Genomic DNA, 14,673 nt, shown 5'->3' on the forward strand with positions numbered 1-14,673 from the left:
AACTATCAGAACTCTCCTCCCAGTTGTCTACTTCCAACACATCCATGCTGTCCCTAACACAGAAGGTGAAAACCCAGGAGACCTTGATCTCTGGGTTTATGCGCGGCGGAGCGGCCGCTCGATCCTTGGATGTTCCGAACGCTTCCGGTCTTCCTCCCTTTGATAAGGGAAACCCCTGGCGCCTGGCTCTTCATGCTCCGCAGCATGAAGACACCCTTACCATAGAGGGCCTGGGCACCCGCAGATTGGAAGAACTAGAGTTCTTCCCTCCTGGTCTGCTGCCCCCCTAGCCAGGTTATGCCAGGCTTACGGAGGAGGCCTGGATTAGGTCGGATAAGGTCCCAAAGGAGACTGTAATCTTCCCGAGGGATCAGGCACAGTCCACCCTGTTGCGCACGCTGACGGAGTGGCAGGCGGAGAACACAAAACTTACCCCAGCCAAGGGTACGTTCACGATGTTCTCTTTGGGGGAGACTATCCCTACCCCATGCACGACGAAGGTAGCCCTGCTCACCAGCCAGACGAGCATGGAGGGCAAGCCCCTTCCTCAACTCCGGGAGACAGATCCCACCTCTCTGGTCTTCCCCGGAGATTCCGAGTTTTGGAAGGGAGCTCCAGCCACCTTTACAGTGACAAGACTTGACCCCGATTGCACTTCTTCCCTCTTCAGTGAGCAACTCCCGAAGATCCCGGACTCGCTCCTGAAGGCTGAAGCCGAGACTAAGGGCAGGCTGAGCAGATCCTTAAACTCATTGACTCTGGCTGAGGCAACTTCGGTTGTCTACAATGAGGACGCCCTATTCCAGGTTCTGACTAAATCCCTCCTAGCAGGATTTCAGCAGGACCTTCATGACTTTATCACGGCTCGAATGAACTGCCGGAAGCATATCTTTTCGGCAGCTTCTATCCGGCACGAGCCCAATAGGCTCATGAAGAGCTCTATCTGGGGAGCTAATCTCTTCCCCCAGGAAGAGGTGGACGCGGTCCTGGCGGAAGCGACCAGGGTTAATCAGAGTCTCCACTCCCGTTGGGGTCTCCCCTACAAACGGAAGCTGACGGAATCCGCCGGACCTCATCCCAAACCTGGGAAGAGGTTCAAGAGGCTCCCTGCCCAGACTGTTCTGCAGGCTGTTCCGGTCTCCCCAGCTGGTCAGCCTTCAACCTCTCGAGCCCATCCTCAACCTCAGTATGTGCTGGTTCAACCAGCTCATCATTCCCTCGCTGCCCCTACATATGTTTCATCCCCAGCTTTCAATGTCTCATATGAAAGCCAAGGTGCATTTCGGGCAATTAACCAAAATGCCAGGGGAAGCAGAGCCAGAGGCTTCTTTAGAGGTAGGTCGGCGTCTCGCTCCTCCTCCCGAGGGAGGGGAGGCAGAGGTATCAGAGGAGGCAGACCATCTCCCACCCAGTGAGATCTCTCAGGTAGGTGGGAGGTTATATCATTTTCGGGGCCAATGGACCTTCAGTCCATGGGCCCACAGCATAGTCTCCAAAGGCTTGGGTTGGAGTTGGAACAGAGGCCCTCCTCCCCTAGTCAGGTTCCATCAGTCACCATCCAAAGTCCTAAAGGACTTTGTGAAGGATCTATTACAAAAGAGGGTAATAAAGAAAGCGAGACATTTGAAGTTTCAGGGCAGACTGTTCAGTGTTCCGAAGAAAGGTTCCAGTCAACAAAGAATAATCCTAGACTTGTCTCGTCTAAATTCTTACATTCAATGCGACAAATTTCGCATGCTTACAATCTCGCAGGTTCGGACCCTACTACCCTGTGGAGCAGTAACCACCTCTATAGATCTTTCAGACGCTTATTATCACATCCCGATTGCGAGAAGGTTCTCTCCTTATCTGGGGTTCAGACTGGGAAAGCAAGCATACTCGTTCAGAGTCATGCCATTCGGTCTCAACATAGCCCCCAGAATTTTCACCAAACTGGCAGATACGGTAGTCCAACAACTACGGTCTCAAGGGATCATGCTGGCCGCATACCTGGACGATTGGATCATTTGGGCACCCAACGCCAGCGAATGCCGGAAAGCAACAACCATAGTAATCGGTTTTCTGGAATCTCTAGGCTTCCAAATAAACAAGGAGAAATCCCGCCTAGTTCCGGAGAGCTGCTTTCAGTGGTTGGGGATCCAGTGGGACCTACGTTCTCACAAACTATCTCTTCCGCCGGCCAAACGGAGAGAAATAGCCAAAGCATCCAGACAGTTCCTCACGAACAAGAAAGCTTCCCGCCGTACCCAAGAAAGAGTCTTAGGTTCTCTTCAGTTCGCTTCAGTAACGGATCTACTTCTGAAAACCAGACTGAAAGATATAAACAGGGTATGGCGGAGGCGTGCCAACATCAGGTTCAGAAACAAGGTGTCTCTAATTCCGCCAATTCTGAGGAAGAGACTCCAGCCCTGGACAACAGTCAAGAGCTTATCAAAGTCAGTACCACTCCAGTTTCCCCCTCCGGCATTAGTGATTCACACCGATGCTTATCTAAGCGGGTGGGGAGGATACTCTCAACACAAGAAAGTGCAGGGAACATGGTCCACTATGTTCCGCCAGTTCCATATCAATGTTCTGGAAGCAATGGCAGTTTTTCTAACCTTAAAGAAGCTGCGCCCAACCAGACTAATCCACATCAGACTGGTCTTGGACAGCGCAGTAGTAGTGCATTGTATAAACAGGGGAGGTTCCAAGTCGAGCCAGATCAACCAAGTGATGATAGCAATATTCTCCCTAGCAAACAAGCACCGGTGGCATCTGTCAGCTACTCATCTGGCAGGAGTTTGGAATGTCATTGCAGATTCCCTGTCCAGGACAATTCCGCTGGAGTCGGAATGGTCCCTGGACAAAACATCATTCGAGTGGATTTGCAGTCAGGTCCCAGGTCTCGAAGTAGATCTCTTTGCAACAGAATGCAACCACAAACTTCCCTGTTATGTGGCTCCCAACCTGGACCCTCTGGCTCACTCCACAGATGCAATGTCGATAGATTGGAACGAGTGGCGGAGGATCTATCTGTTCCCTCCAGTAAACCTGTTAATGAAAGTCCTGCACAAACTCAGGACATTCAAAGGCCAGGTAGCTCTAGTAGCACCCAACTGGCCAAAGAGCAACTGGTTTCCTCTTCTTCTAGAACTGAAGCTTCGATGCATACAGATCCCCAAACCAAAATTGACACAAATAGTACAAACTTGGACTGTGTCAGCTTCCTCAAGAGTACAAAATGCCCTAGCTTTATGGATTTCATGAAATTTGCAGCTCAGAAAGATGCTAATACTGATCCAGTTAATACTCTATTTTTAGAATCAGACAAAAGGGAATCTACAATCAGACAATATGACTCAGCAGTCAAGAAATTAGCACTCTTCTTGAAAGAATCTGAAGCAACAGTAATGACCAGGAACCTTGCAATCTCATTCTTTAGGTCATTATTCGAAAAAGGTCTTGCCTCTAGCACCATTACTACAGCCAAATCAGCTTTGAGAAAGATATTTTTACATGGTTTTAATATTAACTTAACAGAATCTTGTTTTTCTTCAATCCCTAGAGCATGCGCTCGCTTGAGACCAGTAACCAGTCCACACACGGTTTCCTGGTTCTTAAATGACGTCCTTAAATTAGCATCAGAAATTGATAATCAGGATTGTTCATTCTTAAACTTGCTAAGGAAGACCTTATTCTTAATTAGTTTAGCTTCAGGTGCTAGAATTTCTGAGCTGTCTGCTCTTTCTAGAGAGCCGAACCATGTTGATTTCCTCCCGTCAGGAGAAGTTCTGCTTGCCCCACACCTTAAATTTCTCGCTAAGAACGAAGATCCTCGAGATAGATGGTCCCCCTGGAAGGTTATCCTCCTTCCACAAGACCTATCATTATGCCCAGTCTTTACTTTGAAGGCCTATTTAGACAGAACCCCTAATATAACTTCGGGCCCTCTTTTTGTGAGGGAAGGTGGAAGAACTATTTCTATGAAGGCCATCAGACAACAGATTTTGTATTTTATTAAACAAGCTAACCCAGACTCAGTTCCAAAGGTTCATGATATTAGGGCGGTGGCCACCTCCACTAATTTTTTCCATCATATGAATTTTGAGGATCTCAAGAAATATACGGGTTGGACATCACCTTTGGTTTTCAAACGCCACTACATGAAATCCCTAGAGGCTCTAAAATTTCCCACAGTGGCGGCAGGAAGCATTGTCCCTCCCTCTGAATGATACCACTATATATTTCATTCTTTTCTGTCACTCTTTCTCCCACCTACCTGCCTCATTTATTCCCTTTACCGTCTCCTGTGGGTCAGGCATGCTTCACAGCCTGTCTCCTGACCATGTTGCATATTGTCCTTGTCCACTTTTGTTAGCATCTAAGTATAGTTTAATTATGTTTTAATGTTATGTTTTTCATGTTTACTGTGGGACATGGTTTCCACATCTTACTGTTCTTTTGTCCTTTCATGGATTCGTCTTGGGTAATTAAAGTCTCACTTGGACTAATAGTTTTATTTCTTTCCATTACAGTAGTTTCATTTGATCTTCACCAAGCTGGTATATTTAATTCTCTGTTATTATTTCACCAGCTGACACAGGTCGGAGCCCAGAAAAGGGATTTTGACAAAGGAAAGATCTATTTCTGGGGGAAGACCTGTGTCACCCGGTGACCCACCTCTAATCTTTCTTTTCCCCCCTAGATAAAATACCATGCTTGGGTGGGGGGTGCTAACATGGAATGCCAATGGCGGCTGGTTTGTTGATGGTCAGGGAGCGGTGCGGGCGTTGTAACGGCACCTCGCTCCGGGGACTTTTGAGATTGGGAATGTCTACAGGGCGGAGGCCTGTGATAGTGACAAACTCACCCTTTCATATACACGACTCCATTTTACGGAGCTCGCACTGGGGGTAGTAACCCCAGCTTTGCATTTAGCTTTTCTCTGGTATATTTAGCATTGAATTTACCTAGAAATATGTGCTGAATGGATATTTCACTGGCTGACACAGGTCTTCCCCCAGAAATAGATCTTTCCTTTGTCAAAATCCTTTTATTACTGAAATACATAATTCATTATAATAAAAATCCACATATTATAGTCAGGTTATTGTCACTACTAGTGCAGTTTTTGTTATAAGATTAGTTATGCAATACAACCTACTAAGTATGTAATGTACTTAAAAAGTACTTAAAAGTACTTGATTTTTCAAGTACTTTTTGGCCAAGTACAAGTACTGTACATTGAATTTTAAAATCTCAAGTACAAGTAAAGTACTCAAAATTTTGTACTTAAGGCCAAGTCCAAGTACAAGTACTTGTACTTGGACCCATGCCTGCTTTCAAATTATATTAAAGTGCTTTATATAATAGTTTAAGGTATAGTCTGTGTAGGATGATAGTTTAAGGCATACACTTGGTGTCTGAACTATTAAAAAAGCAGTTATAAACATTTTTAGAGGGGGTCTGGTTTTTTAACTATTTAAATAGCCAGTTATACATATTTTTAGAAGGGGATGTCAAGTATTTGCGGATTCGTGGGTGTTTGTGGTCCCTATACTGAATACTGGGGGTTGACTGTAGAATTCCTCTTGTTTTGCTCATTTCACAGCAATGTTTTCAGGAAATAATTTTTGCTCCGATTAAATATCAGTATATTTGGAGCTAAATTATTCTGAAAAGTGAAGAGGCAAGTACAGTGAGTGTTGTCTATGTGATTGTGAACTTTAGCTCCAAGACTGATGTTTTTCTACCTAATTATATGCCAAAGTTTGCATGACAAGGCCTGCCAGCTAAAATAAGCAGCTCTTATATCCTTCCTCAACAGAGACCCTCAGCTACAGTTCTTGTTGGAAACAACAGCATTAGTTGGAAATGACATACTTGGTCTTAAGATGTAGACCAGCAGTTCTAATAAATGCAGATAAGAGTATATAAACACTGCACCCTAAGATACCTAATAATATATCTTTGGACTCTTCAGCTGGCATAAGGTCTCCACTCTTCAAACATCCATCTCTGTTGGTAATGCAGAGGGTACCATTGAATGAGGCACCTACAACATCCTGGTCTCATTTTGCCTACCGGCATTCCCGTTCACCCCGGGCTATGAAATCATATCATCCCATACCAGGGTGATTCAATCCTAGCCTTCATGCTGCCAACCTTGCTGCCTTCTCCCAGGTCTCACATAACCACTACAGAACTACAGCTGCCAAACTGCCACCATGGGACTGTGACATGACACTACTACCTCCAGGGACAACAGTTCAGTAAATGAGGTATTTATGGAAAGGATTCAGGAAAAAATTGTCACAGCATTTCAAGTCAAAACCTGGTCTAGTTTATAACAGACACAACTGCCTGTCTTCAACACATTTCCCTAGTATGCAAAAAGGGGCATCATCCTATCCAGGGCAGCACCAGTCTGGTTGTCACAGCCCTGGCAGCCTGTCTAACTGTCCTCACTGGCAGGACACCTTCCCAAAGGAATACAACCCCCTCAAAAATCCCAGTGGATCAGCCTCATGAAGACTCTTGCCCTTTACCAAGTGACAGGAATCCAACCTCCAGGCCTTCATCCTCTAAGGTGGTTACAGCAGACACAACACACACTACCTCTCAAAGAGGATTTACAGAAGAGTCAGGAAGGATCTATTCCCATCCTTGGAGGGTTGGGAGAGTGACAACAGCTCACCAGGCCAATGAAGAATAAATTGGAATTGATCCTACAGAAGTGGAAGCAGGGACAGACACACCAAGGTGAGAAAACACTGCAGGTCCCCACTTTCCCAGTAATAGAAAGGGAAGCAAAACCAGATCCCAAGCAAGAACACATGGTTCAACTCTTCTCAAGACCAGGTGGTACTGTACTGGTAAATGAATCTGATGAGGAACCACAGAGGATCTAAATGCCTTGCAAGGTGAATCCTCTTTTGGGGAGGTCTTGGTCTGGAGCTGTGGCATCCTCAACCTTCAACAGCGCTCTTTTTTTTTTATCCAAAGAAACATCAGTTGCTGAACTTAAGCACGAGGAGAATAGCTCAACAGTGAGGTGCTTTGCCCTGCCTTTAGAAAAAATGCTAGTAACAATTCTCTCGAGAGTCACACAGAGGATGAAGGGCCATGGTTATATGAGGGGATACAATCAATCTATGGGCTCCACCTAATTTGTCCATCCTACCACATCTGACATCAAGGAGATTCTACCAAATACATGACTACGATCCCCAGCCTAGGAAACCTTCAGCAGCAACAGCAGGGGTTGCCCAGGCCACCTTTTCACTGTGAGTGGTGACTCTTTTCCCTCAGGAGACACATTTGAACGTTACTGCAAAAACCAGTTAAATTCATTAAACTGTGTAACACTGTGTTCTCTTTTAATGGACATTTCAGCAGAATCAATCTTGCTTTTAACTAGCAACAATGGGTTCTTGGTAGGATGAGCTCTCTTTTGATGATAAGAACACATTGACACATGACACAGCTAAGGCTAGGAGGATGACCTGTCTGTTAGGGATGGTCTCCATTCTCCTAAAGCAAATGCCGTTCTACCTCTTAACCTACTTGATGATGAAGAGGTGAGACTCAGCCTTCAGAGACCAACTCTCCCTAACTGACCTTTGGAAGTTTAGGACCTTAGGCTCCTAGACCCTTTCCCTTTCCCTGGGAAAACTGATCAACTTAGTTACATGAGCAACAGTTTCTAAGAGAACACCCCACTCTTTGGCATCATCAGTGTTGACACAAAGCGGCTAACAGCAAAGAAAGTTCCCCTTCAGAGTAAGGCCTTTCCAACAGAAATTGAGGCCAGTAACCTAGCATCAACAGAGTAATGCTTTCCAGTTGAGATTACCCTTCCCACCATACTCAGTCAACAGATTCAGCCAGTAGGGGAAGTTTAAGATATTCTTTCCCTCACAGGAACTAGAGTTACCTCAAAGTCCCCAAACAGAGGGGGCAGCAAGAAATGAGATCAGCCCCCATCACCTACCTCTTCCACAAGTAGGGGGTGTTGTTTGTAGAAGTGGTAGACCATCAGGGTCAAGCCCTGAGTATTGGAGGTAGCGTGACAGTGTTACTGCCTCCCCTCCTGGAAATAATCCCACTCCCAGTTTGAATCTTGTTCATTGCCCAGACAAGGAGGTCTAACTGATGCTAAATAAAGGAGCCATTAAGGAAGTTCAGCCAGGGTCATCAGGCTTCTACAGTTATTTGTAGTTTCAAAGGTTTCAAGTGGCTGGAGACCAGTAATAGGTCGACCTGGCACAGCTTAACAAATTTCCAAGTTTTACAGCATTTGAGATGGAAAGGGTAAACTTGCTAAGGAGAGCCATAAAAAATGGTTGCTTCTTGGCATCCCTGGACCTCAGACATGCATATTTTCATAATCTTGGCTTTGGCTGGTTGGGAAAAGTGTATTAGCCCAAGATCCTGTGCTATGGGTTGCGATGGTGCCCAGGTCTTGACTGGCTTACAATATAAGCATCTGCCTTTTTTGCTACTCAGATGATTGGCTCAGCCAAGTCACTTCCTTCTGAACCCTAACCTTAACAGTGTCTGGTAACTCTGTTGGCCATCTGCCATCATCAGAGCCTTCAGATTAATCTGGCAAAGTGAAACGTGCCCCTGCTTCACTAGCAATTTACCTGGGTACAGCCTTCAAAATTCCAAATGAGGTACTAAGGCCTTCAGAGAGCAGTCCAGTCTCTGACCATTCTTAAACAGCAAAGAAATGGCAGATCACAAGAGGACATTTGGCATTCCTAGAGTAGCTGGTCCCGTTCAGCAAATTCAGGATTTGAACCCCCGAGTTCCAGCTTGGTCCTGGAGTCTGGGGATGTGGAGAGCCTATGGATACCAGAGAAACACATACACACAAACATAAACATCAAAAAGTTAAGGGTTGTTTTTCTATGGATTCCAAGCATTTATGATATCATCAGAAGAACCTGAAGAACCACAAGTTCCCTCCAGCCATCCTCAGAAATTTAGCCAATTACTCATTTTCCTGGAGGCATCTCCAGTCTTCAGTACTGCATAAAAGGTGATGTCTTATACAGTTCCAGGAATCATACTCTTCTCTTGTTCCCTTCTTTGAGCTTCAGGCTTTCTGGGTTCAACCTATCAATGGTTTGTATCCTCTCAACTCCTCCCAGGTTCGATACATATTACCTAAGTTTATTTTCTGCCCTATCTCAATAGGACATTAGGTCTCCTAAGCAGTTCAAACCATTCTCTTTATGAAATAGACAGATGCTATGTTTGATTTCTGTGTTTCTTTTCTATGAGAACTTGTGTACTGAGTTCAAATTCTTGGGTTAGCCCTGACAGGTTTAGTTTAAAATATCCTTTCTTCTCATGCTCTCAGGCACCTTCTTTATGTGGGTGACTCTCAACTCTGCCTTTCGTCACTCCATCAATCCCATGAGATCTTTCCTAAGCACTCTCAACAGAGTTGATGATCACCTTCTGAAACAAGTCAAGGCAACCTCCAGACTTGGCAGTGACTTTCTAATTGATTTTTCTGTTCAGATTAAACTGGTTTTGATTTAAACTTTCTTTGAGTCTCCACCATAATCAACTCCTCTCCTCTAAGCGTCCTGCTAATTCCATGCTTATTTCAACTACTGTAGTGAACCTTCTAGAATTACTCAGAGTGCTTCAAACAGTCAAAATTTTCCTTAGCCCGTTGTCCTTTATTTTCTTATCATGCAACAACTTGAATCTTTTTCTATGTTCAAGGTTTAATCATTCATCATCATCCTTTCTTGAAAAAGGCACTCTTAGTTGTTCCTTTTTCTGTTTCACCTTAGGAATTACGAAGACATTTTTCTCATTTTGGCTCATGTAGCTAATTACTATTTCATGAACCAGTTTGAACAATTTCACTTTCTATACCACTTTTGAAATGTCCAGATTGAATCAACTTGACACCACTGCCGAAGACAAAAAATCCATTCATTTTTCTGTGAGGTTGGGAGATTGTTCATTTACACTTTAGCCATAACTGCCTAAGGAAGAGCTTCCATTTGGAGATTCCTCTTCTTCTTCTCCCTGCACATCACAACTTTGCTTCTCATTGAGGCAGACATATTCACTTTTATCCCTGTATGAGGGCTAGTAGCAGGAGAAAAATCAGGAAGAGGGGAAGAAGGAATAGAAGAGATTATCTTCTAACCTAGGCTAGGGTAGAATATTAGGCTAAGGGAAGCTTGTTTCTAGGCTCTAGTGGCCGTTTTCCTTTTCCCATCCCTCTGTAACTTGTCTAGTTGAGATGAAGTACCTTCTACTCTTGCTAATCATTACATTTAGTAGAAATTTTCCCCCCTACTATATTTCTGCCCATTACATTTACTTCAAATTGTATGAGAATCATATGAAAATTTGATTAATCTGTTTTGCAACTTTTGCTACTATAGCAAAACTAGGTGAATTTGAATCAGACATAATTATAACCAAAGAACTGGAAAAAATTATTCTGAAAGCTATTAAAGCTTGAATGCTACTCAAATAAGAAATAATACTTTACCGAAATCCAGCCATACAACCGACAATCAATAAACAAAAGTTGCAGCAAACCCCCGATGTTACTTGTGAGCAAGGCAGGAAACAGAATGGTAAGTCGTTTCCAGTACTCCCATTAGCGGGTGGGGCTTGTCACCTACACTATACTATCGAAGTGCTATCACGTTTTTTAAATAAAGGCTGCAGCGTGAGATAGAAACTATAGCTATGTAATTACTTTGTAAGTTACTCATATGAAAAGGTTGTTTGAATGACTGGGTCGTGTACAGTATTCTATTACATTATGGGTTTGCGATCATGTATTGTTTCAGGGATGCATGGGAGTCCTGGAATGAATTACCTGTGTATACTTGCGGTCAACTATGAATAAAAAATATTATTTTTAATATTAGTAGAAATCAAGATACCACATCATCATTTAATTCTATGCAGCTCCTACCGATTCTTCTGCAGCTACAATAAACATTGCCATGGTGGGGATGACAGCACCATTCATGGTCATAGAAACAGACATCTTATCCAATGGGATATCATTGAAAAGCATCTTCATATCCTCCACAGAATCTATGGCAACACCTGCCATGCCAACATCACCATGTACCCTTGGATTATCAGAATCATATCTGTAAAGACATGAAAGAAAATAAATAAATTATAGTGAAACAGTAAAACACAGAGAAGGATGTGTGAACAATGTAAATCAATATGAAAAATCCTCAATTATTAATATCATTACCCACACGCAAGTTTTCACAGCATCTCTGCATATTTTTTGTGAATACATATATGAATAAGTTTGTACAAACATGGGAGCAAAATATTTCCTCTTTTCTCTCTCTCTCTCTGGAAAGGATTAAAACTCATTCATATATATATATATATATATATATATATATATATATATATATATATATATATATATATATATATATATATAGATCATGAAGGGATTAGCACCTGGGCAAAGTCTCTCTTTATGCCAAAGGATACTTGTAGAATGTGAGAGATGGACAGACAGATAGACAGAAATGGAGAGTGGCTGATAAAAAGAAAGATTATATATATATATATATATATATATATATATATATATATATATATATATATATATATATATATATATATATATATACTGTATATATATATATATATATATATATATATATATATATATATATATATACTATATATATATATATATATATATATATATATATATATATATATATATATATATATATATATACTGTATATATATATATATATATATATATATATATATATATATATATATATATATATATATATATAAAGTGGTTCTATCAACCGGTAGACATTAGTGGGTGCAGGGTGAAGGATCAGCTCTTTATTCCTGCATTATTGCTGAAACATTTTAGGCTATAAAAAGAGAGGACAAACATTAAAATAACAAACTCAGACTAAAATTTAACAGTTAAAAAATATACAAATAATGTAAATGACAAGTACAAAAGATAGGGAGGAGTGATTACCATAAGGTGCTGAAGGCACAGACCAAGTGACAATTTGGGCCGGGTTCAGCTTCAACTTAAGCTCATAAGAGATACAGAGGTGTTGAGGAAGACTGGGTGTTTAACTGTTGAGCAAGTTGTTCAGTGAAGAGTGATTCTAAGATTGCTAAATATTGCTCATTAGGAGTTTGGCCAATAATTTTAAAATCTTTCTAATTTATATCAGTTTTACATTTCTTCGTATGTTCATGTATACATGAAAATTCAGGATTAGTTAACTTAACACCTGTTCTATAGCTAACGCCTCAATGAGAGTCCAATCTCACTTTGAGTAACCTCTGTGTGAAGCCGACGTACTTTGCAAGATTACATCTAGGGCAATTAAATAGATATACGACTCCTGAAGTCATTAGTGGATCGAGTTTCTTGTTATGTTTAAACAGAGATCTAATATTCATTGGGTTGCAGGGTATTAGCTTTAATTCAATTGCAGGTAAAAATTTCTCGACTAACACTTTTAATTCACGGTAGAAATTTTGGTCATAAAAAAATGGGACATTTGCATATAATCGTAATTTTGGGACTGTTGGTATTTTAATCTTAGGAAGGAAGATACTGTTTAAGAATTTGTAGAGGTGTTCTTAAAAAAGTTTCAATGGAAAGCAATTGTCAGTGAAATATTGGTGGAGATAGGTTATTTCACTGTGAAAAAGATTCCAATCAGACGTTATGTTAAAAGCCCTATGAAAGAGGGTAGACAAGGAGTTTGGTTTAAAATTATAAAAAACAGTTACTATAAAAATTTGAGCCCAGGCCGGCAAAAGTTTTCTTTCTAAAAACCGTGGTGTTTAAATGATCATTATATCTAAAAACTGTTACATCTAAAAATGGCAGCTTATTTTCATTTTCATATTCAATTGTATAATTAATGTTAGGATGTATTTTACTGGCATAATCAAGAAATTTGTCAGCTTGATCTTTATCTCTGAACAGTAAAAGGTTATCATCCACGTATCTACTATAAAATAGGGATAGTAGGCCAAAGGACAATTGTCCAGTACGCGCTCCTCCAGGGAGCACATAAAAATGTTTGCAAGGGTGAGACCCAAAGAGGATCCCATCACCATACCATCAACCTGAACGTACGCTTTACCGTTAAAAACAAAGGCTGTGTCCTGCACAGTGAGCTTGAGCAATTTTCTAAAATCCATGAGGTTAAAATGATTAAAAGTGGCATCTGGGTAAGTAAAAATATGGCTAACAATAATGTCAATGGTTTCTTCTACGGGTACACTAGCAAAATGAGACTCCACATCCATGTTAATCATAAATAAGCCTGAATCCTGGGGTAAGATTTTTTCTTTAAAATGTTCTGAATTATTACAGCTATAGATGTTCGTAATTAAAGAAGCTAGGAGAGGTAAAAGAAATTTAGCAATTTTATGATTAAAAGTAGCATACGAGGTGAGGATGGGCCTCACTGGTATACCTTCTTTATGGATATTAGGTAACCCATACATCAATCCATATGAGGCACCTGTACTATATAATGAAGTACAAGTATTTTCACTAAAGATTTTATAGTCTTTAAGATATTTTAAAAAATGGTTAATTCAGTCTCATATCTTAAAGATAGCAGAGTATTGAGGTTCTCCTGTCATTTTGAATTGAGATTCATCCCCTAGGATATTTTCCATATTTTGTATATATTCATATTTATTTAGTACTACAATACCCTTTCCCTTGTCAGGTTGTGTTATTGTTAGGTCTTTACGTTTCCCAAGTTTTTTTAAGAATATTCAAGTTACTCTTAGAAAAGAATGGCATCCAACGAGCAGTTAAGTTGTTAAAAGTTTTCTGAGCTATACCTTGTAGTTGGGATCGCATTTTAGGTATGTCTACATTGAGGCAGAGATTAACCTCTTAAGCGTCACCCACGTAATAATACGTTTACCACGATCTACTCGGTACCGCCTTCAACAGGATACTACGTTCAAGACTTTAAATGCATGTGTCAAGCCGTTAGTCCTGTAATAATATGTTTACTCATATAGAAAGTGTAGGAACATCATTTGGTAACACTCTCAGCACACGTAAGCCATAAATGGAAACTTATTTGCTGCCTGGCAAAGTTTTTCTGGAAGTCGCTTGATGCTAGAAAGCTGGTTTTCTTTCAGTGTGCTTCGGGCGTTTATCGAGACACATTGGCTTTTTGCTTCTTTCACAATGTGTGTCCTAAAGCGGAGGCGTATTACTTCAGATGAGATCAGTCAAATATTAGATGAGGAGTCTGATACTGATGACCTATTTGATGATGAGAGCTCTAGTTCTGAATCCTCCAGTGATGAGGATATTGAAAGAACAAATTTTTCTTCCGATAGCAGGAGTGAAGATGACTCTTCATTGTAGAGTGACTGGACGACGAGAGGGAGAGAGATCCCTTTCCTTTTGTTGCTGATCCCGGCGTGAAATTTACGGATGAGGATAAAGAGAACCCATTAGAATATTTTGAGAAATACTTTGATGATGTAATCATTGATTACCTCGTGAGAGAAACAAACAGATTTGCAAATCAGTTTCTAGATGAGAATGTAGAACATTTGTCACCACAATCACGAGTACATAGATGGTTTGACACTTGTGCAAGCAAAATGAGTCTTTATAGGTCTACTTA

At 41.2% G+C, this 14,673-nt stretch overlaps 1 protein-coding gene across 1 annotated transcript in view; it reads right to left on the reverse strand.

Annotated features, from left to right (window-relative positions):
* Positions 1-14,673, reverse strand: part of LOC136843714 (methylmalonyl-CoA mutase, mitochondrial-like) — a 418,104-nt gene that overhangs the window by 325,398 nt on the left and 78,033 nt on the right. The window contains exon 4 of the mRNA XM_067112308.1: positions 10,949-11,132. Within this exon, the coding sequence (XP_066968409.1) occupies positions 10,949-11,132 (184 nt within the window). The remainder of the gene's footprint in view (positions 1-10,948; positions 11,133-14,673) is intronic.

Source organism: Macrobrachium rosenbergii, chromosome 12 (assembly GCF_040412425.1).
Source record: "Macrobrachium rosenbergii isolate ZJJX-2024 chromosome 12, ASM4041242v1, whole genome shotgun sequence".
Classification (NCBI taxonomy): domain Eukaryota; kingdom Metazoa; phylum Arthropoda; class Malacostraca; order Decapoda; family Palaemonidae; genus Macrobrachium; species Macrobrachium rosenbergii.